The sequence below is a fragment of the Artibeus jamaicensis genome, unplaced genomic scaffold, assembly GCF_021234435.1.
Source record: "Artibeus jamaicensis isolate MK-2021 breed Jamaican fruit bat unplaced genomic scaffold, CSHL_Jam_final contig_851, whole genome shotgun sequence".
Taxonomy (NCBI): Eukaryota; Metazoa; Chordata; class Mammalia; order Chiroptera; family Phyllostomidae; genus Artibeus; species Artibeus jamaicensis.
Window position 1 is genome coordinate 13,833,316 of NW_026521986.1, and position 26,182 is coordinate 13,859,497.

A 26,182-nucleotide genomic window follows, 5' to 3' on the forward strand; every position below is an offset into this window, starting at 1 on the left:
CCCCAGCTTTTCAGAGACCAGAAACATCTTGCTTCTGGCTAAAAGCTTGGGCGATCATTCTGTGTGTTGATTCATTTGAAAAGGGGATGAAGTCACAGTAGGCAGTGAACTGAGTGGACACTCAAGACTACAACGCAAAATAGTAAATGGAGGAATGCCCCAGGAGGGAATTCTAATGGGTTCAACTTAGATGCTCCTGGAGGCAGAATTGGGGTCTCCTCTCAGAACCGTGGGGCAGGACCCTCCCGCCGTGCCCTTTGGGCTAGCCAGGGAGGGGGGCTGCCCTGTTTACAGATTGCCGTGATTGGCAAGGGTGTGCATTCCACCCTCTCCCCACTCCTTATCCCTACTCCCCACCCCCTTCTCTTTGCTCTTTAAAGTCTGAAATGACAAGCTAGTGGGCATGGTCAAGAGGGGCAGCGGGCCACCCAGTCCCCTTCCTCATGCCCACTGCAGACTTCCGCCCAGCCCCCCCCCCCCCCCCCCCGCCTCCACAGCCTCTGCAGGAGTGGCCTCTGGTAGAAGAGGCCCACCAGTTACACGGCTAAGATGCCAGCCAGTCAGCCCTGGTTTGAGTCTACTACGCCTGTGGACCAGTATCCCGAGGTTAGTCTCCAGAGATGCCCCGTGTTGTGGGGCACAACATGGCAGGTAATGAGAAACTTTGAGGTCGGCTCAGCAGGTGGCCAGCAGTCCAGAGCTACTGTGACAGAAGGCGCCCTCTAACCGCTCCGGGCTGGGTCTGCATTCAAGGTCCAAAGTGCACTCAACAGGTGCTGCTGGCCGGTGGCTGGGGGATGGACGGGTGGAGGGCTCCAAGCTGCCCCACAGGGTAGAGGCCCGCCCTGTTCTTCCTGCCCCCTCAGCAGTGACTAGAAAGGGTTTCTCCAAGAGCTGCTTAGGAGACCCCTATGCCCCGCCCGGGCCATGGCGATGATTACTTAAGCGGCTTGAGGGAGGGGCGGAGCAGGAAGCGCAGCTGCCCTGCATTCTTCGCCGAGGGCCACTGATCAGAGGGCCTGGCTGGGTGACAGGCGGAGAGAGGAGATCCGGGCCAGTCCAGCCGCTTCCATCGCCCACTCCACCCCCTCTTACCCCACCAGTTTGCTCCACTGGACAGTACCGAAAAAGGGGTGGGCCTTGAGTCTGCTGACTCCGCCTCCGCCAGTGCCCAGGCGCTGGCTGGGGTCGAACCGCAGAAGCTGCGGAGAAAGGCCCAGTCGGTGCCCAGCCCCACTGCGGAGGCACGGGCTGCCCTCCGGGGACTCGTCGCCATGGCCTCGGGGACTCACCGGCCAGCCCTGCCATAGCGCCCCATGTTACCCCGGGGACCGTCGGTGCTGTTTGACCACCAACGTGGAGGCACCGGGGACCACCCGCACCCGCACGGCCACCTCGTCGCAGCACTCCTGAGCACACGCGGGGCTCTGCCCTCCCGGGGCCCACCTCAGCCACAGAGGCGAGGACCCCTCGAGCTGCCCACCTCACCTCGGTCAGCAGGGAGGCTGCAGGGCCACTGAGCTCCTCAGGCAGCTGCAGCTGGGTGTGGGGCTGGATGCCTGAGGGGTGGCTCTGGGACACGGCCTGGGAACACACGGGGGGGGGGGCTCTCAGGGGGCAATCCCAGGAAAGTCTGCACACCCCGGCGGCAGCGGGACTTGATTTTTCCCTGTGTCCGCATCCTGCCGGGGTGGTGATGCTGAGGCTCGCCGCTGCCCCCGCCCCTTTGGCTCCCCTGGGTGCCAGACTGCGCTGGGGGCCCAACAGCCATTCTCCAGACTTGCCCACAACCCTCAGAGCAAAAGCAAGTATCTGCATTTTGAAGAAGAGAAGCCCGCTGAGAGAGGCAAAGGGACAGATGCTGCGATCAGGGTTTGAACCCAGGTCCCTCTGGCTCCAAACTCGCAGGAGGCATTGCTCTTTGGTTGCGTTCAGGGACAGGCACTTCGCTGTGTTCAGGAAGAGCATTGGAACTTGTCTCCTTTCAGAAACAAACCTCACTTGGCAGCAGGCCAGGGCAGGGCTGCAGTGAAGGGGAGGCAGGGCCTCTGCATCTTTGGAAAGCGGGGACTTCTGTCTGGGGGTCAGGGTAAGCTGCAAGAAGCCCCAGGCCAGCGAGGTGGCGGGGGACAAGAGCCCCTCTTTGGGAGATTTGCTGCGGGGCTCCCACAGGCCCCGGACTAGGGGCCAAGCAGGAGGCAGCCATGGTGGCCTGTTGAGACCTGGACTTCGGGTCACACTGCATCCCCTCTGGCCACTTCCTGCTGAAATGCAGTTGGGCCTTCTCCTTGCTGCCTGACCTCACCAACCCCAGGGGCCGTGCTGAGCTTGCCAGGCCAGAGGCCACCATCCTGAGCAAGGGCGTCTGCAGGGGAAGCTCTCAGCTCTTGGCTGACCTGGGCTGGACAGGACAGATGCTGGTCCGGATCAGGGACACCCCAAGAATGTGGGGGTCACCGCCCAGAAGGCTGTGGGGAATGGGAAGCGAGCAGTGGGGGGAGCGGCCAAGGGGATGATGCAGGCACCTTTCAGGGAAGAGGGGCTGTGTCTAATTCTACCCCCAGAAACTGCCCCCACTAACACTAACTGTCCCACCCACTACAGCCACTAGTATGGTGGGGGGTGGGGGGGACCAAGTGTGGTCATGGCCTGGGTGGCCATGGCTCCCTGTGTCTCTTGTGGCCTGTGGGGGGTCAGCTGGGGAGGGGGCAACTGTGCTGGCAGGACACGCATCCTGCATCCAGGATTCAGAGAACAAGGCAGCCTCGGCCCGGACACAGCTGGTGGCACTAATAAGCGCAGGCCACCCTGCACTCGGTGACACCCACGTGGGCCCCACACCTGGCAGCTACTCACCGTGCCAGTCAGTAGTTCGTACAGCAGAGACCCAAAGCTCCACCAGTCACAGGCCTCGGTGAGCTCGGCAATCCCGCCCACCTCTGTGGGAGCAAAGCACAGGCGTGAATGTCCCAACCTTGCCCAAGAAGATGGGTCTTCCCTTCGCTCATTCTAACCCGACCCGGCCCAACGCCTCTAGGGCCCTGGCCCGTGCCCCCCCCCACTCCCCCCTTACCTGGGGCACTGTAGAGGCCGTCCACAGCCTCCCTGCAGCACTGGGGCTCAACCTCAGACCACTGGCCAAAGTACGTGAGCCGGATGTGGCCTTCTCGTCCAGTGCATGCCGTGGGGATGGAACGGGGACAGAAATCGCGGCCATTGAGCAGCTGGCACTGGGGAGGGGACTCCAGGACTTCCTCCAGTAGGCACAAGGCAGGAGCCATTAGATTCCCTAAGCGGGGGACCCCCGGGGGTGCGGAGCCCTGAGGCCCAAGGACAACTGGGTGCTCATAGGAGCTGCTGCCCCAGACTCATGGGGGTGAAGGGGCTTGTCTCCCAGACTCAGCCTTGGTGACTGGGCAGAGTCCTGCATGAAAAGGCTGGCAGGAGGCGGGAAAGAAGCAGGTAACCTCTGCCATTCCCTTGACTTCGGGGAACTCTCTGTCTTGCAGCTTTGGGGCCCCCAGCGGAGGGGTGGGATAGGAGAGGGCAGCCTACTCCCCTCCCCCCAGGCCTGGACACCTACCTGCCTGGTCCAGGAGCAGGTTCCGGGGATTGAGGTCCCGGCACAGCACCCCCTGCTCGTGCAGCGCCTCCAGGGCCAGCAGCATCTCGGCCGCCCACTGCTTGACCTGCTCTTCCCTCACACTCCAGGCGCCCCCGCCAGGCCCCAGGCTGGCCTTGTGCACTGAGGGGTGACTCTGACCTCTACCGCGGCCACAGCCCCCCAACACCCGGCCAGCCCCCTCACGAACCCAATTAAGCCCCCAAGGGGACCCCGTGTCTGAGTTCTGGCCAGGTCCTCGCCGGGACTGGAGGTGCAGGCGGCCACTTGGGGCCTTCAGAAGGTCCAACGAGCAGGAAGTGCTGGTTCTGGCTGAGGGTTCACTTTCTTCCTCTCTCCGGGGCCTGATGGGTGAGGCCTCCCTGGCTGGGGGAAGGCTCTGACAAGTCCAAGGAGGCCCCAGGGAGACTCTGTCCTGTAGGCGGGTGTGGCCCGGGGGCAGCAACGTCGGGGTCCAGAAGCTGAGGTGGGAGTTGGGCTGAGCCTTCATCCTCTCCAGGCTGGAGTCAGGCCTGAGCCCAGACTGTCGGGGGCGTGCCTGGGAGAGCAGGTGGGACCAGAGCGTGCCTCCTGGGCCGTGCAGAGGGAGCAGCGAGCACGGGGACAGGGGAGAAGTAGAGCGTGGGCACCCGGTCCCTGTCCCTCCATGGCCAACCCTCTGCCTTCCCTGAGCCGCGACCCGGAACGACCTCTCCTCCCCTCTCACTCGGAGGGCTCCCATCCTCCCAAGCCGGCACAAAACAGGCGCTTGGCCCCTAAGGAGATGTGAAGTATTGTTAACGTCCTTGATTCAGGTGTGGTTTTACCAGTGTTCAACAGATTTCAGACATATATTTTTAAAATTTTTAAGAGAGAATAGTATAATGAAATTTAAGTAAAAGAAAAGGTGGCCAGGCAAGGGCCTGCGATGACTGCACATCATGACCAAGGATGTACACTTCGTTACAAAAAAACTCATTGCCGTAGAAGGCGATCAGTGAATATTCGCTACATGACCCAGTTCAGGTCCTTACAGCTTCAGAGCCACCATCCCACAGGGCCACTCTGAGGGACGGGCACAGACCAGAAAGCTGGAAAAAGCCAAGACTGGAGGCCATGGCGACAAAGGGGACACCTGCATACACGCCCTCTCGCCAACCCAGGATGCGAACCTCCTCCCTGGGACGCCCCTGCCTGCTCAGCACCATTCGGAGACCCCCGGCAGGCCCCCTCCCCTCCCCCCACCGCAAGGCTGTGCCCCTGCTCTGTGCAGCACACCTGGTGCAAGTCGCCCCCTCCCTAGGTCTTGGCATTTAAAGGGGATGAAAGGGGACAGCACCCTAGAAGCCCCCTACCTTGTACATGTTCCAGGTGCAGGAAGATGGAGTCCTCACTCACAAAGTACCGCAGAAGCTTGGTCATGTAGGGGACGCCATGCGGGATGATGGTCAGCCGCTCCCGGCTCGCCAGGTGACACCTGGACAGGCTCTGAGGAGGGGGCAGGGCAGAGGTAGGAGCTCCAGCTGCAGGGGCAACCAGATGAGGGGCGGGAGCCCCGGCAGGAGCCGCTGCCTCCCCTCTGGCCCTGCCCTGGCCCTCACCTTGGTCTCCATTATGGCACCCAGGTCTCTGGGGCAAGGAAGCAATAAGTGTGGGGTGTAGGGGAGGCTGGGCACATGCTCGGGGGGAAAGCAAGTGGCTTTTGGATTTGGAGGGACCATGGGCTTTAGATACAGGTTCTGGGCGGGGCATTCCCCAGAGGGTAGGAGTTTCCAAGAGCTCTGAGATGGTCCCAAGGGGAATACAGAGTGGTAGGGGGCTGGGCGGCACCTGCCTTCACCACGAAGGTCCTTCCAGTCGCTGGGTCCTGAACCAGCTGCACCTGCCAAGGTCCAGGAGGTATCGGTTAAGGCACATGCCAGTTCCCGGGGTTCTGTGGCCCCAGCCCCCCAGGCTCCTCCACTGAGGCCAACTCACTCTGGGGGCAGGGCAGGGAGGGCAGGCCCCCAAACTGACATCAATCCTGTCCTGTTCATTCACCCTTCTTGAACCTGCAGGTCTAGCTCATATGCCCCCTCCTCCAGGAAGCCTTCCCAACCCTCAGGTTGGGCTGGGGTTCCTCCTTTGTCTCCAGGGCTGTCTCGGCTCCCCCCAGGGGAACCTATCCCATGTGTCTGATGCCTTCTCCCCACTGCGCTACGAGCTGCAGAGGGGCAGCAACCATGGCCCAGCTCTGTCTCCGAAGCCTGCACATCACAGGACATCACGAGCACTTCACACACAGGGCGAGTGGTCGGCCCTGCAGGCTCCGAGGCCGTCACGCATGGAAGTGACCTCAGAGCCAGTTGCCTCCCTGACCTTTCATTTGACAGATGTCAGAGAGTGTGGCCCCAGGCCACCCACGGGCCCAGCCGTGCCCAGAATGCCCGGGCTCGGGGTGCTGTTTCAGGTTGCCTGCCCAGCCGCCCACTCCTTTTACAGTCCTTCTCTGGAGGCTGTCTTTGGAGAGCAGCCCACTCCCGCTGCTGTTGGTTTTGGTCAGAGGCAGTAGTCTGCCAGTCGCTGGGGTGGGGCCTTGTACGAAGTTGGGTCCCGAACTGACTCATCTCGTGGTGGGCAGGGGTGGACCACAGCCACAGGAGAGGGCACACTGAGCACGTCAAGGCAGGACAGCAGACAACTCGGCCCAGATGTTGGGGGAGGACCCCTTGGCGGTTGGCCTGCCCTGTAGACACTTCCGGCGGCGGTGGGTGGGAGCCCCGCCCTGAGGCCAGGCCGCTCGGCAGTGGTGAAGCCTGTAGCCCACGGTCGGCATGGGGGTGAGATCTTGGGCAAGTGAAGTGATTTTCTCGTCTACCAAAGAGCAGTTACAAATGCCCCCTTTCCCTCATCGCTGGCTTGTTGAAGCCATAAGAGGGAAGGCCCTTTGTCAGTGTGAAGGCTGTGAGAATGCCCGTTACCACATTTGCCAAGACACTACCTCTCCGAGCCTTATTTTCTTAACTGCAAGATGGGGTCTGCTCTAGAGATACCCCAAGTGGAGGTCACCGGGAGGACTCGGTTAAAGCCGACAAAGCAAATAGAGCAGTGAACCGTGCCTGCCACGGGCACACGCTCCATGACCTGCAGTGATGGAGATGACGAAACCTTGTACTGGCCAGAGAGCACTTCCTCTGTGCTAAATGCTCTACACGGACTATTTAAGTTTGGTCCCACCTACTAGGTGAGTGTTACTGCTGACTCATTTCACTGATGAAGAAACTGAGGTTCAGAGAAGTTGTGCTGCTACGGTCCCACTCCTAAAAAGTGACGCAGCCAGAATCTGAGTCCAGGTGGGCTGATCCAGGAGCCCTGCAGACCAACGGGGAGGCAACGGGGTGGGGGGCACAGCCCACTGACTTCAGCACATGCCTTCCCCTCTGGGCCTCGGAGTCCCCACCATCAGTAAAGTGAAGACCAGACGGGGACTGAGGGGCCCTTCCTGGGGGGGAGTGAGGGGCTCCTTCTGACCACCAGATGTCTCTCCTCCAACAGTCAGAGACAGCCCAGCCTGGGCCTCACTCCTTCCCCAAATCTGCACAGTGCTTGGGAAAGAACGCTCCGGGGTCATTTAGGAGAACAGCGTTTCCCACAAGTCCTGACACCCAGATAATTCCCCACCGCCCCTTGCCAAGTGGGATTCCCTATCGCTTCATCCTGGGCACGGCCCTACCATTCAGAGTCCAAAACCCACCAGGGGAAATCGGGGAAGTGAGAAAGAACACTTGACTAGAACACTGAAGCAAGCGGGTTAAAATATATGTGTATATTAAAACCTACCTAGCTAGAAAGAATTAAACCAAAACATTAACTGTAATTATCTCGGAGTTTGGAGGATGGTGGGGAATTTATTTTTTTCTGTTTTAAATTTCTTCCTCTTTCAGGACATCTCCAAAGGGTGGACATTTTCCCACTAACCCGAGCAAACAGAAAAATCCCCTTCCTCTTTTGTTCGTTGCCATGGGGGACAAGACTGCTCACTAGTTGCGTGACCTCTGTGGACCTCACTTGAATTCCCTGTAAGACAATGATTAAAATGCTTCACTGTCCAACCGGACTTTCTGGAACTGTGAAGGAGAAACAGCTGCACCGTCCAGTATGGAAGACATTAGCTCTGTGTGGCTATCAGGCCCTTGAAATGTGGCTGGCACAGCTGAGAAACATAATGCTTAATTTTCATTGACTTTCATCAAAACAGTCTTATGTGGCCGGCGACTCCCATACTGGACTGCGCGGAGTGGCGCTCCTCTCCCTGGGGGCCTGGGAGGTCCAGTGCAGCACCTTTGCAGACAGCAATACGCCTGACGAACAGTGCAACTGGGACGGTGGAAGGCAGTTCTGGGTGTCGGCTCTCGCCTTTTTAAAAAGGGGGGGAAAAGTTTTTAAAGGGCCCACTGAGTTCTCCGGAGGTGAGGACAATTAAAGCTTTGGTGAAACACATTAACCCTTTCTTTAAAAATGCCCAAAGTATCAAAATCCCAGGAGGGATCTCTCACAGAGCAAACAAGCCCCAAAGTTTCAGGTCTGTAAAATCCCAGGTCCACAGCGGCCTGGCCAGGCCGAGAGCCAAGTGGGCAGGGCTGAACGGGAGCAAACCGGGGGGCTGGCCTCTGCTCCCTGCTGCTTCAAGGCAGCCTGAGCCAGCATTTCCAGATCTCGATTTTTCAGCAGAAGCAGAATATTTGGACTTCTGTGTGAAACCTGCCAACTTTTAAATGTTGGTAATTAAAAACAACAAAACAAAATAACAACATCCCTGTGTTTGAGCCAAACAAAACAAGAAGTGACTAGGAGGATCTTTTTCTTCCCCAGCCTTGACTCAGAGTCTGGCTGCCGGACCGTTCCCTGAGAGCAGACCCCTGGGCATTACGGCCAGCTGCCTACCTAGTCCCTGACCAACGCCCTCTGTGCCCTGCCACCCCCTCTGCCTGCCAGTACCTCTTCGGGCCCTAGAGACCCTCTTCCAGCCCAGTCGCTCCTGACCGCTGGGCATCTCAGGGGGCACTCAAGGCTTCCGGGGCCAGCCCTTCGCCCCTCCCTGGCTCTGCACCACCTTGGGCTGGCACTGCCCTCCCACCTGGATCTGCCTGGGCAGAGCTGAGGATTGGAACACTGACTGCACACCTAGACCCGGCTGCTGGGCCCTTGGCCCAGTGTCCCTAACACCTCTCCTAATTTGGGGAAAGGAGTGTTCCTTGCTTGGGAATGACGCAGGAAAAGAAAGCAGGGTCTCCGGAGGGAGGTGGCGTGGTAAACCGAATGCCCAAGAAAAGGTACAGAAGGAAAGGAAGGCCATCTCAAGACAGATGGCTGCTTTCCATCTGCACAGGACTCAGGGTACTGGGTTCTGAAAACTGCGCACACGCGTGTCCCGGGGCTAAACAATGAGGGCGCGTCTGTCTCAGACCTCCCTCTTGGAGACTCAAGGCGTACATCTGCATCCTAAAAGCTCCAAAAATTCCTATAACTTTAAAAAACAAAGTAATTTAATTTAACTCACTATTTCCCAAACTTGTTTCTCCTGGAAGGCCTCTCTCCACAGCACCCCTGGTTCAGTGGGGTCCTGGGTGGGGGAAATGGTGATGGCGGTCCCCTCCCCAGCCTGTCCACACCACTTGGACCCGTCGGTGGGAAGGCAGGGCCGGCGGCTCGGATGGAGGCTGGCTGGGCCTTGCTGACAGACGGGGCCCATTCCAGGGAGCTGAGAGTAGCAGCTGGAGCAAACTGGGGGATGGGAAGCCGGCCTGCCTCCCGACTGGCGCTGGTTACTAGCCAGTAACCAACAAACGTCCTAGCATGTGCCAAGCCTTTCCCCAAAATTATCTCATTTTTGTTCCCACATCACCCGCAGCGCGAGGGCTCTCACCCCACTGACAGGCGAGGAAACAAGCGCCCAGCGAGGTGAAAGGACTTGCCCTTGGCCTCACTGTGCTCTGCTCAGACGGCACTTTGTCCTCTGGCGTGTGTGGACGCACACGCTGGCCTCCTCTCTGGGGCCTCCAGAGCCATCGAAATCCCCGCATGAGTGTTTCAATTACAGATTCCTGGCTCTAAAGGCCTGGAGTGGGGCCCAGGCATCTGTATTTTGGGGACGCGCTCCAGGCGGTTCTGATAAACAGCCAGTTTGAGAAAGAACAGCTTCAGTGACTGCTCCGGTAGCCCTCGGTTGGGGCAGAGGACAATTGAATGTTGGCTTTGTAGACAAAAAGGGGGCCACGCAGTAAACCTGACCAGCTCAGGGGAGGCCAGTCTTGCGGGCCCTACAAACTCAGAGGCCCAAAGTAACCGCAGAGGACGGCCTGACCACCGACATTCCTAATGGAAAGCGGGTCGTGGCGGGCGGGCGGGCATGTCCTGGGCCTATGGCCTCCTTGGCAACAGTCAGTCTTACCTAAGTGAGCAGCGTGTCTTCGTGCATCTAAGGTAACATAACTCCGAAATGTCAGAGTGACCTCCTTCTCCAGACCCCTCAGAGCACAGCCTCAAACCAGAGCCCGAGACCACAGAAGCCCTGGTTGTCATCTCGGCCCCCGCACACCATCTCCACGTCCTGTGCGTGTTACTTGACTGCCCTGTACCCTCCGATGTGGCACAAGAGGGCGTCCCCCTGTTTAACTTTCTATCCACTCCCAGGGATGCTCCCGCTTTGCTTTCTCCTGCCTCCCTCGTCCATCCCCAGGGAATTTCATGCGACACCTTTATGTCTTCCCTTTTGAACCTGGTGTGTAAAATAAGTGGTAAAACTGTCACTTGGGGGAACATTTTCTCAATCCACTGAGACTTTGCTTCCTGGCGATTGTCAGTGTGGCTCAAATGAAAGTCACAGAAATTTGCACAGGTTCTAACATCATTTGACCCAACTGTCTGTCCTCCTGATTCCTCCTCTGTACCAAGTGTCCCAGGTGCAGGCTGGGATGTCAGTTTCTGTCTTCCTGTCTGCCCTGGGAAGGGGTCAGACAGGAAGACAGGAAAATTAAGGGAAAGGGCCCCAGATGGGGTCCGGAGGGGGTGGGGCCAGGAGGGAAAGGGCACGGTTGCTAAGGCCCCGGAAGGCGCAGGCCAGTTTGGATACTCTGCAGGGCAGGTTTCTGGAGATGGTCATCTTCCCACCATAAGAACTTCTCGGCTATGCTCCCTGGGGGGACTCTAGACTGCAGCCCTGGGGTGCAGAGTGGGTGTGGGGGAGGGACCTGCGGGAAGTGAGAGTGAACCAGGCAACGTGCTGGCAGGATGCCCCGGGCACAGCATCTCCTGTGGCTTCTGCCTTGAGTCTCTAAGGAAGCGGTTTCCTGTGCCTGAGCTGGAGGGCTGTGGACAGGGGCTGTCTGCCTCCTGCCTTTCTGGTTTCCTTTCCGTGACCTGACTGGTGCGTGCTGGGGTAGCGAGGGATGGGGAGTCACTGGGCAAAGCTGCTCTCCGACCCCTTCCCATCCCCCTCTGAAGGACTGGGGGTAGCTGCTCTCTCTGCCCACATGTCACCCCCAATCACACACACCATCTCCTCCCACACGCAGGCTCTGCTTACTCACTTTCTCGATGACCCCGATCACCCTGCAGCCCCTCAGCTGCTCCAGGGCAGAGCTCAGAGTGCGGATGGGCCGGAGCCTCAGGCTGCTGAAACCCTGCAGAGGTGGGAGAAAGGCCACACAGCCTCAGGGCCCAACCCTCCTCAGCCACTGCTTCTCCCCGGGCAGGGGCGGATCTCCAGCAGCCAGAGAGCACAGGGAGTGGGCAAGAATGGGGTATGGTCCAGCCTCACCTCACAGGGGAAGGCTGAGCAGAGAAGCTGGGCCTGATGGAGGCGGGGCTGGGGCACACTGCCCTCTTTTACTTAGCCCCCACCCAGCCCCTCACCAAGGTTCAGGGAGTTCTTAAGGTCTCAGAAACTACCTCTTGGATGCCCCATCGGCAAGAGGCAGGTGACCCCAGGGGTGGGGAGATAACCCAGGAACATGTGGATTCAGGGAACCTGCCTCAAAGACCAAGGACCTTGCCTTGCCATATGCAGTGAACCCAGGAGGGGTGTGTGTGCGTGAGTGTACACACCTGTGGGCATGAGAAGCGCACATGCATTTTCCAACCCCTGTGAGGAGTGCCCATCGGGTCAGGAAAAGCCATACGGGGAGAGCATTTGTGCGTGCCTATGTGGGCGTGTGTGTGCATGTGCACGTGGGGGTATTTGTGTCTGCCCCAAATGCTCACGGAGGCCCGTTCAGACAGAAACTCTGGGAGCCCTGGAGTACGCACTCATGAGAGCTTGGGTACGAGCCATGTGTGGGGGTGAGGAGATGTGTGTGGACTCCGTGGGTGGGTGAGACTGGACTGGTGATGATTCACTAAGTGTTTGAAAATGAACCAACTCTGGAGGGCGTGGGAGAGAGAGGAAGCCAAAAGGAGGAGGGGGAAAAGGCAGTCCCAGTACACACCCTTGCAGCCCTACCCTGCAGCCCAGAATTCCATGACATAGCCCACTGGCCCGTTGGGGTGGGGGACTCAGCCCTCAGGTCCTTGGGGAGGGGTCCACTCACCGTGCCGGGGCTGGTGCTGCTGCCCAGGGTCCTCTGCAGGTGGCAGTTGAAGATCTCCTCTGCCCGCCTCAGGTACTTGGTGATTTTCAGCTTTACAGCCTCGCATCGCTCCTTGTTGGGGTCGACTGTGGAGGGAAGGGGGTTGCCAGGGCCCAGCCCTGGCAACCCCCTTCCCCCAAAGCTGGTCTCCACCCAGAGGAGGGGCTCAAGTACAGATGTGGAGTCAGAATCACTGAGCTGCCTCAGAAATGGGCTCTGTGTTCTATGGAGGGTGGAGGGCAGGCAATGGCAGCCCCAACCCCAGCCCTGCAAGGCCAGAGTGGGGGCAGGGCAGCAGCGTGGGTTAAGCACACCGCCTCTGGAGCCCAGCTTTGCCACTTGGTACCTAGGAAAACTTAAGCAAGCTATTAAATGCCCTGTGCCTCAGTTTCCTCATCTGGAAAATAGAAATAAACATAGTTGCTACATACTTGGAACTACACGCAATGACACATGTACTGTCTTCTATTACCACGAGGCCCAAATGGGTTAACACAGGTGAATGAGCAGACACAGGTAAACCAGGGCCTGGCGTACAGGAACTGCTCGGTAAACACTGGCTACTATTATTGTCTTGCACGGAGGCCCCGTCAGCCGTTCACCCAGCACGGATGGGTAGACGGAGGGACGAGCTCCAAGTTGGCCCCCCACCAGCCCCTGTCCCTGGCCAGCCCAGCACTCACCGTGCATGCCTCGTAGCAGGACGTCCACACCATTCTGGTAGTGGTTGAAGGCTGCCTCGTAGTCCTCACTGACGTCACGTTCCAGGGCCAGCCGGATCTGCGTGGCTGCGTCCACCAGGTAGTCACGCTTGGTCACGTCGGGTGCTGCTGAAGCCACTCGGGTGCGAATCTGCTCCAGGTACACACGTGCCTGGGACTGTGCCCGTGAGCAGGGCTCAGGCTCCTGCCCAGGCCCAGGTGGGCACTCGCAGGCCACCAGGCTCATGGCTGCTGCCCCGCAGGTGTGACCTGGCAGTGAACAAATGCATTAGGGAGGACCCAGCTGGCAACAATATCCCACTTGCACCCTGGTTTCCTCCACTAAACATTCAGAAACTAACCCTCACCTCCAAGGACGGAAGGGTCAGAGCTAATGTGGGTAAAGTCCTTTCACGGAGCCAGGTCTTTCCTAAGTGGTAGTAACAGAATAACAGCATGCTTGGAGCTCCTCCCTTCAATTCATATTCAGTTCAACAAGTATTTCTCGAGCACTCACTACGTGTTGAGCACTGGAGAGAGCTGAAGATGTTCCAGACCTAGAGCTGCCTTCGTAAGGCATAGAGCAAATCGGCGTCTAGCACACGGTAAACATACAGAGCCACACAGTCTGAGGCTGAGGCAGGAGCCCCAGGCTCAGGGGCCACTCCTCACACTGTCCCCTCCATCCTGCCTGTCCCTCCCCACCGGCTTCTCCAACAGGAACCTCACTTAATCCCTCATGGTTCAGTTCCAACCAGGACGAATCGCCCCTTTGTTTCCCCCAGTGCCGAGGGCAGTGTGGTCAGGAGGGGGGACTCCCACAGGGCCCAGCAAAGAGCTGGGCACAAGGCCAGGCCCTTAAAGCCTGTGGACAAATGAAATGTCTGAATGGCAGATTCTGGATAGAATTAGGGGAAGGAGGGCAGGACCAGCCCAGCCTTCGGGAGAGGATGGTTCTGTCCTCCTGGCTCTGTCTCTGAGGCCAGGAGGCCACGTGGCCTCCAAGGACCTGACAGCCGCTCCTTCCTCAGCACTGTGTAACACAAGTGGCCAAAGGGACTGAGAAGTGGCTGCTGCAAAGCAAAGCACTCAGAGAGAGGCCGGCAGAGCTGCCTCTGCCCCTCACTGCACAGGCACCTTTGCCTCCTCAAGACCCATTGGGAAGGGCCGGGCCAACAGGCCAAAGTCCAGCCATAGGCCACATCTGCCTCTGGAGAGAATGGGATGGGGAGTGGGGCGGGAAGGGAAACCAACATCCCAGGGCCAGCGGGGAGCTGTACCCTGGCCAGCATGCGGCCAGGAGGTGGAGGAAGGGACTTAGTCCAGCCACATAACCCTGGACTTGCAGCCCTGAGCCCTGTGCTGGGGGTGCCAAGGCCGATGGGTTGGGCTGCTTGAGTCAGGCCCTGACTTAAGGGGCCAGCGCCTACCCCCGGGGCCGGTGCTATGAGAAGAGAGCCGCATGGGCGCTCGCCGTCTCAGAAAGCCTCCTGTCCAGCCTGTGAGTCCCAGGTGCGCTTGGGGCACCGCCCGCGGGGGATCAGGCCAAGGAGGCGGCTACGGGAATGAGGGGAGGGGCCTGGGGCGGGGATGGTGAGGAGCCCGGCGGACACCGTACCTGCGGGAGCCAGAACTCAGTCCGCGTGGCCAAGGTGCGGCCACTCACCCTTCGCCTCCGCGGGGCACCGTGCGCTGCGGGCCTGGGCTTTGCGCCCTCCAGCCAAGAGCAGGCTTCTGGCCCGGTGCAGCCGGCCATTGGCTGCAGATGAGCTCATCCTCCGTTAGAATAAACCACCAATCGGCGCCCAGCTCGGCTTCTGCCGGCCCTTAAAGTCGTAGCTTCTGCAGCGGGTGGAGCCGGGCGTGATGGAAGGAAGGAAGGAAGGGGCCAGGATTGGGAGAAGCGCGTCCGGTGCATCGTATTGCTCAATAAATATTTGCTGAATGAATGAAATGAGCTCTGAGAAATGAGAAGGAATGAACCAAAAAAAGTACTTGGAGAGGGCAGTCCGAGGAGAATGTTCTGGGCAGAAAAACTTATGAGGCACTTACACATATAAGTGCCTCAACAAATTAGGGGAGAAAAAGAATGTCTGTGCATCAAAGAACATAAAATCATTTGATAAAGTTTAACATTCCTGAATGATACCGACAAACTCTTCATTTAACAAAATCTAAACAAACTCAGCCCTGGACCAGTGGCTCAGAGCTGAGGCGTCATTCCATACATGGAAGTGTTGGGGGGTTCTGTCCCCAGTGGGGGTTCAGTAAGGGAGGTAACAGACCAATGCCTCTCTCTCTCTCTCTCTCATCAATAAACACATATCCTTGGGTGAGGATTAAAATCTAAACAAACTCGTGAATTTACTCCTTAACTTGACAAAGGGCGATCATCTAGAAAAGAGCATACACAATGAAGCTTACACTAGAAGCATCCCCTGGTCCTGTGTCCTTCTGCTGGGTCACACTTCTCTCATCCCCTGTGGAAGTCAGGCTTGGCCACGGAACTTGCTTTGAAGTGCTAGTGGGCAGAACATGAGTTACTTCAGGGCAGGTGCTCCAAAAGCCAGTCCGTAATTCCCCGCCCCTTCCTTCTGTCACAGTTTTCATGGAAGCACGTGTCCATGGGGACACAGAGCTTCCATCAGCCGGAGTCTCTGAGAAACAACAGTAAAGAACTCCTCCCTGCTCCATGGCTTGTGTTGGGTGGGAGGTGTGAGTAATGATCTTTGATTGGGTTAAGCCACCAGATTTGGGGGTCATTTGTTACTGCAGCACCCCTTGACCTGTCTTGAATGATACACCCCAGAAATGAATCAATATACACTTCAACAATATGCTGGCAGTTACAATTAGTGCAATAAGACATTAAAAGCAAACTTAAGGTTTAAAAATTGGAATGGAAGAGGCTGGATTGCCATTAATCACTATGATGTGATTGTCTACCCGGAAAATAGAGCAATAACTGGTGAGTTCAGCAAAGTGTCAGGGTGCTGGATCAATATTTACACATCAAGACCTTTCCTATCGCCCTGACTGGTGTGACACAGTGGTTTGTCCCACAAATCAGAAATTTGCTGGTTTGATTCCTTGTCCAGGCACATGCCTGGGTTGCGGGCCAGGTTGGGGGCGTGCAAGAGGCAACCAAGTGATGTTTCTCTCACACAGAAATGTTTCTCTTCCTTTCTTTCTCCCTCCCTTCTTCTCTCTCTAAAAATAAATAAAATCATAAAAATAACTATACATCAGCAATAACAATTTGAAAATGTGATAACAATTTTTAAAATCCCATTCACCACAGTCACAAAAACTATGACATATTTAGGAATACAATAATTAGAAATATATGAAAATCTTTCTTTGTGAAGAAAACAAAAATATTATATTGAAAGACAGAAAAAGTCCCAATAAATGGAGAGACGTATTGTGTTCGACAATGGCATGACTACCATTGCAAAGATGTCAGTTCTCTCCAAAGTAATTTAAAACTTCAATGCAACGCCAATCAAAATACTGCCCAAATGACTCTTCATAGGACTTAGAATAGGATGCTTCTAAAGTTCATGTTTATTTTTTCACTTAACAAAACTTTCGGAGGGCCTATTATGGGTCTGCCCCTTTTCTAGGTATTGAGGATATGCTGGTGAATAACACAAACAAAAAAAGCCTTCATGGAACTTTTATTCTAATGGAAAAAAACAATAGTAAACACACAGACATATAGACACATACTATCTCGGGATTTTTATAGTATATGTAAATGTGCAACAATAGCCCTTTTCGAAAGAACAAGTGGTAGGGTTAGAAGCTTGCCTTACCCATTCAAAAGACGTATTGTAAAGCTGCAACTTTAAAACAGGTGGTATTGGTGCGCATACATAGATAAGGATAGAATAGAATTAGAAAATCGAATTAACTTTTGTGAAAAAATTAATCCCTACTTCATACCATATATAAAAATAAATTCAAGTTTACAATTCTAAATTAAAAAAAAGAGTACAGCCAAAACTTTTAGAATACTGTCACCATTTAAAAAATATAAATGTGCTCTGGCTGGTATAGTTCAGGGGATTGAGCGAGGGCCTGCAAACCAGGAGACGACGGTTCAATTTTTAGTCAGGGCACATGCCTGGGTTGCAGGCCAGTTCCCAGCAGGGGACACATGGGAGGCAACCAACCACACATTGATGTTTCTCTCCCTCTCCTTCCCTTCCCCTCTAAAGATAAATAAATAAAATCTTTTTAAAATAAAATATAAATAAATAATATAAATGTGTCATATTATGGGTAGCATTTGGGAATGATACATTGAGTAAAAAATATCACCATTAGCTTTTTTTCAGGAGGCTGCAAAGATGGTGGATATTTAGATGGAGCGTGCTGAGAAGAGGGTCCTTCTTGGAGAAACTGGCAAAGAGAAGCTCCCGCGATACTACAAGAACATCGGTCTGGGTTTCAAGACGCCCAAGGAAGCCATCAGGGCACCTACGTTGACCAGAAATGCCCCTTTACTGGTAATGTCTCTATCTGAGGGTACATCTTGTCTGGTGCGGTGACCAAGATGAAGATGCAGAGGACCACAGTCATCCACCGAGACCACCTCTACTACATCTGAAAGTACAACTGTTCCAGAAGTGCCACAAGAACATGTCAGTGCACTTGTCCCCCTGCTCCAGAGACATCCAGATCGGCGACATCGTCACAGTGGGTGAGTGCCGGCCCCTGAACAAGACTGTGCACTTCAATGTGCTCAAGGTCACCAAGGCCACCGGCACCAAGGAGCAGTTCCAGAAGCTCTGAGACTGGAGGCCTGCCTGCACCCCCAAACAAAATAAAGTTATTTTCTCAGTCATGGGCCAAAAAAAAAAAAAAAAAGAATATCACCATCATCTTCAGGTAGAAAGCTTCAGGTAGAAAGTGCCTTTTTAATATTCCTGATGGGGAGGGATATGTAAATCAGTACATTTTGGAGAGTGATTCATCAAAACCATTTAAAGTGAAAATACATGTAATCTATGCTCTATCAATTCTACTTCCTGATATTTAATCTAGAAAGCCACTTTTTTTATTATTGCAGCAAACCCTTGGTGTATATAAATATCCATTGCAATACTGCTTATAATATCAAAATTGGAAGGGATTCCAAATGCAGTATCTATGGAATATCAATATTGAAATGAAGTAATAAAATGTGATACGTTCATATAGCGCATTATTATTAATCCGCAACATTTTAAAAGAATGAGCCAGAATTAAACCTATATGTATGAACATGCAAGATCTCAAAAACATATTGCTGAGTAAAAACAGTCAGTTCCCAAATGCTACCTGCAATGTGATGCCATTTGTATTTTTAAAAACACAAAACAATACGCTATATAATCTATGTATTACAGTGTATTTGGATTCTCCAGAGAAACAGAACCAATAGCATGGCTGGATAGACAGACAGACAGACAGATTTCCTATACAGGAAATAAGGCTGCTGCCCTGCCCAGCGCAGCTCAGTTGCTTGAGTGTTGTCCCACAAAGTGAAAGGTCGCTGGTTCAATTCCCATCAGGGCACATGCCTGGGTTGTGGGCCTTTTCCGGGTCATGGAGTGTGTAAGAGGCAACTGATTGATGTTTCTTTCATACATCAAAGTTTCTCTCCCTCTCTTTCTCCCTCCCTCTCTCTAAAAATAGATAAATAAAATCTTTAAAGAAAAAAAAAAACAGGCTCATGAACTTATGGAGGCTGAAAAGACTCAAGACCCGCCCTTTTCCAAGCTGAAACAAAAAGTCTTTTCGGCTGCCCAGGAAAGCCTGATCGCTCCCCACGGAACATCTCATGTAAATATTTTTTGAAATCTTTAAACTACACTATTAGTTACTATTATAATTTTTAAAAATTTATTTTTAGAGAGAGGGAAAGGAGGAAGAAAAAGGGAGAAGATAATTGATGCACGAGAGAAACATTGATCAGTTGCCTCTTGCGTACCTCCAACCTGGGGACCTGGCCCAAAACCCAGGCCCTGACCAGGAATCGAACCCCTGACCTTTTGGTTTGTAGGATGAAGCCCAACCCACCGAGCCACACCAGCCAGGGTTAGTTACTATCATTAATCCTTGACAATAGTAAGACAGAGAAAGGTTAAGTGATTTGCTCAAGTGAAGCAGGAACACCAGGAATGACACCTTGACAGTGTGGCTCCGAAACCCAAGCTCTGAACCACTAGGCTGATGACGCTATGCTCCCAACAGCGGCACTACCCAGGGGTGGGGGTTGGGGCCTGGACTTGGGGGAGGGAGCAGGCAGTGGTCAAACAAACGCCACAATTCCCCTTAATCTTCTATGTTTTTAAAGGACAGAATAAATTGGTATATATATTTGTGATGTTAAAGTTGAGTTTAAAAATTATGCATTAAATTAGACATGTATAATTAGATGATTTTTTTCAGAATATATCGCTTAGCACAATGAGGAGGTGGACAGTGTGCTTCACGAGCTTCTGATGGAGCACTAGGCCCAGTGCGATGGAGAAGGATGTTTGGGGTGCTTTCCTGAGGAAGTGCCTCTGAGCTGAGTTATGGGCGATGCGAGTCTGTTGGTCGGCAAGGTTGAGAGGTTGGGTGTGGGAGGCGGGGAGGGGTTTCCTGGCAGAGGAAACGGCATGAGCAAAGGTCCCGAAGGGGCAGCACCAATTGCAGAACTAGAAAAGATAAATGTTAGACCTTAGAGAAACCGGCATGAGATAGGACTGGAGAGGCAGGCAGTGGTCAGGCCTCATGGAAGCTTCCAGGCTGAAGAAAGGCTTGGGAGTCTAATTCTAAGAACAACAAAATTCTGATGGGCACCATGGAAATCTCTGGGGTCGCTTTTGCAAGGCTGTGTTATGGTAGTGAGTGGAAACACCACGGAAGGGACAGCAAGCGTAGACACCGCTCAAATGCCCAAGAGCAAGACATGGAGGCCCTGGGAGGGAGCATGCGCCACTGAGGGATTTTTGTGATGGGAGAGACTTCTACACACAATGACATCCACAAGGATGTTCCTTGTAGCATTGTTTATTACAGCAATAACCAAAAAAGAGAACCTAAATATCCAACAACAGATCTAGTCATCAAATTATGAGATAGCTGAATGATGCAATGTATTTCAGTGCTTTAAAAGTTATATATTGTAGCCCTGGCTGGTGTAGCTCAATGGATTGAGCGCCAGCCTACAGACCACACAATTGCAGTTTGATTCCCAGTCAGGGCACATGCCTGCGTTGCAGGCCGGTTCCCAGCAGGGGACGCAGGAGAGTCAACCACACATGGATATTTCTTTCCCTCTCTCCTTCCCTTCCCTTCTAAAGATAAATAAATAAAATCCTAAAATAAATAAATAAATACAATATTTTTTAAAAAGTCATATTGTAGGAGGATGTCTAACGTCATGGAGGAAATGACTACAATGTATTAGGTTTAAAAGGCAAGTTACAAAGTAACAAGTATATTATAATCTCACTGTGGTATCAGCCGGGAAGAGTAAGTGACAGCCTGTCTCCTTCAACTCCTCCATTCTTCCTGTCTTTGTGCCCGATAGTGGGAGGAAGGAGTCTTTTGACATAACACAACATCATAAAAGTTATGCCAAGAGAAGTGATTCACTTTATCAAAAGAGAGGTTTGTTTGTCTTGCAGATGCTTTACGTGGGTCCAGGATGGAGCTGGGATGTTAGGGGAGGGCAGAGGAGTAAGAAGGAAGCGGCTTCTGGCCCCAGCGCAGGTCAACTTTATACCAAACCGGACAGAAAAGAGTGTATTGCTCATTCTCTGGATTTCTGTTATAGACTATAAGGAAGATTTGGGGGAGGAAGTATTAAAAAAAAAAGATGTAGCCATTCAACATCTGAAACAAGAGGCTGAGTTTACTCCTTGCTTAAGAAGGGAGGGCTGTACCGGCGAGGCCCCGTCTGGGGGGAGCGGAGGGAGAGAGTCTCACAGGGGGTTCGGGGGAGTTGGGAGAGGAGTCAGCTTTCAGGGCATTCAGAAGCCGGCTGGCCTAGAAGCAGGGACACGCGAGTGAGGCTGTGACCGACGGTGAGTCTCAGAAGGTAATTACTGGTGATGCGCACGGTTTCAGGAGCAGGGGGGTTACCGCAGCAAGTGGTGCTGTAAACCCGGTTTCTAACGGGTTCTCAGAGCTGCTGGTCACTACAGCCACAGAACAGTGAGTCTTTTCCTGAGAGGGGGTGTTTTCTGCTCAGGTAAGGGGCGGGGGCTGCAGGGAAGTCCTATATACAACGAGCCGAAGGGTCCCGGTGCAGCAGCCCACCCGGAGCCAGTGCTGCTGCAGCTCATCCTGCCCTGTCAGGGCTGACTTCTAAAAAGGGGTCCCAGGGGCGCCCAGAGTCTCCTGGATCCGCACTCAGGACTTGGTTTTGAGAGAAGAGTCTTACTCCCTCTGAGTGGGGCCAGTAAGCCAGGACTAGTGAAACAGGGAGGTTGAGGCAAATGGCTGAACGGACTGGCCAAGCAATTTACAGCCAGATAGAGAAGGTCACCTCCCTAGAGATGACATCTGGGCCTCAGTTATATTTCAGTTCCAGGCCCAGAAAAGCAGCGAAGCCAGGTAGGCGACGCCAGGACCGGCGGCTGTGAGGTGACTAAGAACGACCTGCTCTGTCACTGACCAATCAGTGACCACGACCCTGAAAGCGCACACCTGGAGCACTGATGAATATCTTACTGAGACTCTCCCTGAGACCTCCCCTAAGACTCCTGCACCAAGTGAGAGAGAAAAGCCTCAAGACAAAGGACCCAGCACGTGGCCTCTCCCTCCCCTCTGGGGAGCAGCCAGCTTCCCCCTCTGCTTCCCCCACAGGCGGGCATCTGCTAAACTCTAAGGGCCCCCACAAGACTTGCAACCAGGGCAGCAATGGGCAATGGCAGCTTGTCCCCAGCTAACCCCCGCTGAATCTGGCCCCAAGGTCCCCTTTTCCCTGACTTCCAGTGAGTTCAGGCAGCCCAGCCTAGGCTCTCTCCCGTTGCTTCTGCTCCAGGCCACAGCTCCAGTAAACACACCCGCATCATCACCTGGACTCGCGTTGTTAACCTTGGCAGACTTGCTCAGGGCCAGGTCCCTGTCTGGTACCTGCGCCTGGTGAGAAGCCGCATTCCAGTCGATTTGGGAGGACAGATCCAGGAAGGCCCCAGGTCCTGGCTGGGCACTCCCTCCCGCATGATGACCTCCGTGACCCCACAGGCTGGCCCCGGGGTCTGGCCCCAGCAGCTGGCTGGCTGTGCAGCAGCCTGGCAGGCTGCCAGCCGCCCTGAGCTCTGGGGCTGAAATTCCTTGGGTAAATTTCTCACCCTCTTAGTACTTTCTTCCAACTTGTCTGGCAAGTAAGAAGGCTTCAAAAGAGGACTGTGGCAGAGAGGGCTCTGAGGGGGATAAAGAGCTCAAGGAGAAAAAGATATCACCATTACATTCCAAACCCCAGCCCCTGCTGGGGGCGACAGGTGGGCGGTCATATGTCTGTAAACAGCCAGCACAGTGGGCCTGTGCGGTGTGTGAGCACCGAGGCTAGGTGCAGCCCATGGGGGAACTCCTGGGTGGTCCTGGCTGCTAGCTGGTGGGTTGGGGGGCAGGGGCCTTAGAGCAGAGAGAAGGGAAAGGGAAAACTGGCATTCTGCAAGCGGGGGTCTCTCCTACTCTGAGTCCAGAGTGGCTGGACGAGAGGTCAGTCTGGCAGCAGGACCTTCTTCCTGTCATTCCGTTAACACCCTCTCAGTGGGAGAAATGGGGAGGGGGCCCAACTCTGCGAGGCAGCCCTCCACCTCCTCCCTGACTGGCTGTCCTGCCTGGTGCTGTCCGTGGCAATGAAGTCACCCCAGGGACTAGAAACATACCATCTTTTTAGCTTAGAGCCCCATGGCCTCTGGGGCGGGGCCCACCCAGCGCTAGCAGGGGCCAGGCCCTCATGGGCCTCAGTCACAGCCAGTGTCGGGGGCGGGAGAACATTCCAGGCTTTGCTTGGTAAAGGGAAGTATTCGCCTTATCTAGGGACATAGCTGCTGGGCTCGGGTGCTGACAGACAGCCACCTCTCACACCAAAGTTCTGTCACCGCTCGGTCTGGGGCCTAGATTTCCCACCAGAGTTGTGGAGGGGCCTATTCTGTCCCCGCACCTCACCGATGTCTGGCTTGCTTCTCAGGCTTGGAGCAGACGGACCCCCCCCCCACCCCCCACTGCTCTTCACCCTCAGGGGGAGACGGTGTGGTGGGGGCAGATCTGGGGGCAGATCTGGGTTCGGTTCCATTTCAGTCTCTCACTGGTGAATTTTATTATCGATGTTATTATGAATAATAGTAGTATTATTTTAACCAGCTAAAGCAGTTTTTAAATTTTTTAATGTTTTTATTGAATTTAGAGAGAGAGAACATACTAATTTGTCATTTGTTACCATCAGTATTTACCTGGAAAAGGAGAGCAAAGGGACTCAGACAGTGAGCTTAACACACTGGGGAGCGCTGGCTGTTTGCGTCACCGGGAAGCTGCAGCATCGTGCCCCAGGGAATTTCAGCCTTGCCCGGCCATCAGCGCTGCTCCCTTCCCCACCCCGGGTATCTGATTGCTGGGGCGCACAGGGGAGGTTACAGACCACAGAGGCCTGTCCACCTAACGAGGGGGCAGGCCTAAGAAAACTCGGGAAGTTGATTGAAAAAGCAACCCTTTCCTTTGAAAAAGCACCTGGCTCATCCCAGCCCAGGGGACCGAAGAAGCACCCCCCCCTCGCCTGTGACCCTCGCTCGCACTTGTACCTGCGCATCCTCGCTCCACAGCCACGGGGCCTTGGCGGCCACGCGGACTCCACACGCAGGTCCCACGGGGGAGACTGAACCCTGCAGCCCAGCACCGGGCTGCAGCTGAAACGCACGCTAAGCTAGTGGGATGCTGGGCTGGGCTGGACTTGAACGTGGAGCAGAAACTCTAGGCACTGGCTTTTGTGTTGGTCCCACTGAGGACAGGGTAGGACTTTTTCCGTGGCGACATGGACTGAGAAGGGACATCAGGAAGTCAGAAGGGGAACCCCCCTAATTTTACATCATCAGTGAAGTTCTTGATGGAGCCTCATCCTCTCACGCAGGTCTCAGGAAATTCTTTTCCTCAAGATACCACAAGAACTTGTTTTCCACTGATAACGGTTTCATTTATTTTATGCATCCACTGGTTGATTCTTGTATGCGCTCTGACCAGGGATTGAACCCACCACCTTGGCGTATTAGGATGATGCTCTAGCTGACTGAGCTATGTGACCAGGGCCATTACTAGTAAACTTTAAAATTCTGGCTTACTTAGCCCTGGCTGGTGTGGTTCAGTGGATTGAATGCCGGCCTGCAAACCAAAGGGTCACTGGTTTGATTACCCAACCAGGGCACATGCCCGGGTTATGGGCCAGGTCCCCAGTTGGGTGCATGAGAGGCAACCACACATTGATGTTTCTCTCCCTCTCTCCCTCCCTTCCCCTTGCTCTAAATATGAATAAGTAAAATATATATTTTAAATTTATCTTTAGAGGGGAAGGGAAGGAGAGAGGGAGAGAAATATCAATGTGTGGTTGCCTCTTGTGTGTCCCCTGCTGGGGACTGGCCTGCAACCCAGCCATGTGGCCTGACTGGGAATCGAACCACAATCCTTTGGTTCACAGGCCCACTCTCAATCCACTGAGCTACACCAGCCAGGGCTAAATAAAATCTTTACAAAAATAATAAATAAAATAAAATTCTGGCTTACTTAACTTCCATGGTTTTGGACAAGCCTGGGCCTTACCTTCTTCACTTGTAAAATAAGGAGATAGAAATGAACTCTTTGTAAATTTACTTTCAGCCTTAAATTCCAAGACCATGTGACTCTCCCACTTAAATATTTTCCTGCTTAAAAAATTCAGTGCCTCCTACGGCCTAGCAAAGCCCTAACAACCTAGGGTGGCATCCAAGGCCCAGCCCACCTGGCAGCTTTCTCTCTCACTTGTCTGCTTCACATACTTCAGCATCAAAACGGAACCATGTGAAAATCCCTACACCGCTCTGGGTTTTCCACCTCTCGGTCTTCGCTGACGGGTGGCGCGGATCTAGAACACCTTCGCCAGTCGTCTCCCCAAGCTCAGTGTGGTCTATTCCTCGAGTCACGGCTCAAATGCAAAGCCTGCGCTGCTTCTCCCAATGTGGAAGTCATCTCAAATATCTGAGATTTCTTTAACAACACCTCATCAGCATGTGCTTAAGCCATGTGTTCTTCTTGCCTTTTATAGTCACCTGTGCGTATCTGATCCCTTTGACTAACTTTGTAACGTCAGAGACTATGTCTTCTGATCTCTCTCTGTCTAACTCCACCTAATCCAGGCTTCCCACTGGGCTGGGTCTCTGCCTTTGGAGTGAGTGTCTCTCAAAGAACGTTAGGAACTTCGACAGGAGGGAAGTGTAGCAGCACTTTTCAAAACCCTCCCTTCACTCCCCACTTTGTCTTAATCATAGGAAGCTTTTACATCTGCAAACCCCCAGCTCTTTCTCTAGATGCAGCCTGGAAGTCTTTTCAATCCGTTTTTCAGCCTGCTTCTCTTAGTCCTCGGTAGTCAGCTCAGCCTTTTCAGCTAAAACCCCTCTCCTAGTCTCCTTGTTTCTCACGGCATGCGATTTTCTTCAGTAAGTGGGAAACCGGGAAGACTTTCACATACTAGTGTATTTTGCCCCCGTACCCGTGCCACACCTGCTCCTGGCAGACTCAACAGTGCTCACGGATGCACAATCAGGGTACCCAGCTCCCTGGAGGAATTAAGACCGAACCCTCTACTTCTCTCCCTCCAAACTGAGCCGTTATGATCGGTTGCTCGGATGTGCTACAGCCTTGTAAGTGGTATTTGGTCCTCTGGTTTTGTGTCCTGGGGTCCACTCTCCACACAGAAGGGTCTCCACAAAGAAAGATATGTAATAATCTCTTCATTCTCCTGTTTGAAACCCTCCGACGGTTCCCCTCCACATTCTAACCGAATTCAAACTCCCAACCCTGCAGTGCCTCCAGGTTCTGTCCTCTGTCTGCCGCTAACAGCACATCTCGTGTTTGTTCCCCTCCAGCCACGTGGGGTCCCTGCCAAAACTGTCACATCGGCGTTGCCTTCTGTTTGGAGTGCTCTGTACTCTTGTCCTCTGTTTTGGAGTGAACTCCTTGCTGTCCTTCAAACTTCACCACAAATGTCACCTCCGCAGAGAGGCCTGCCCAGTCTACAGCGCTTTCCCCCAAACGCTGTC

The 26,182-nt window shown here is 54.1% G+C and overlaps 1 protein-coding gene and 1 pseudogene across 4 annotated transcripts; one reads left to right on the plus strand and one right to left on the minus strand.

Moving 5' to 3' along the window:
• Positions 1 to 699: 699 nt before the first annotated feature.
• On the minus strand, positions 700 to 14,627 carry RPS6KL1 (ribosomal protein S6 kinase like 1). 4 transcript variants are annotated; one of them, XM_053673210.1, is made up of 12 exons: positions 14,527 to 14,627; positions 12,891 to 13,178; positions 12,169 to 12,293; positions 11,170 to 11,262; positions 5,436 to 5,483; positions 4,957 to 5,089; positions 3,584 to 4,192; positions 3,074 to 3,163; positions 2,857 to 2,939; positions 1,489 to 1,584; positions 1,124 to 1,202; positions 700 to 1,023 (listed from the first exon to the last, which is right to left on the minus strand). In XM_053673210.1, exons 2-12 carry the CDS (start codon positions 13,153 to 13,155, stop codon positions 938 to 940), a joined length of 1,707 nt encoding a protein of 568 aa, XP_053529185.1. In that variant the 5' UTR covers positions 13,156 to 13,178; positions 14,527 to 14,627; the 3' UTR covers positions 700 to 937. The 4 variants fall into 4 exon arrangements, with proteins under 4 accessions (XP_053529185.1, XP_053529184.1, XP_053529186.1 ...); XM_037128326.2 differs by lacking the exon at positions 14,527 to 14,627 and adding an exon at positions 13,277 to 13,319 and having other exon boundaries at positions 1,001 to 1,202; XM_053673209.1 differs by having other exon boundaries at positions 700 to 1,584.
• LOC119035547 (40S ribosomal protein S11-like) lies at positions 14,356 to 17,708 on the plus strand (annotated as a pseudogene).
• The last annotated feature ends 8,474 nt before the right edge of the window (positions 17,709 to 26,182 follow it).

Excerpts from the sequence above, each read along its gene's own strand:
- RPS6KL1 (XM_053673209.1), bottom strand. The coding sequence starts at position 13,155 with ATGAGCCTGGTGGCCTGCGAGTGCCCACCTGGGCCTGGGCAGGAGCCT. Across the intron at positions 11,263-12,168 it reads GCAGCACCAGCCCCGGCACG|GGTTTCAGCAGCCTGAGGCT; the intron begins GTGAGTGGACCC and ends CCACCTCTGCAG. Across the intron at positions 4,193-4,956 it reads GCACCTGGAACATGTACAAG|GAGGCACGCTCTGGTCCCAC; the intron begins GTAGGGGGCTTC and ends TGCACGGCCCAG.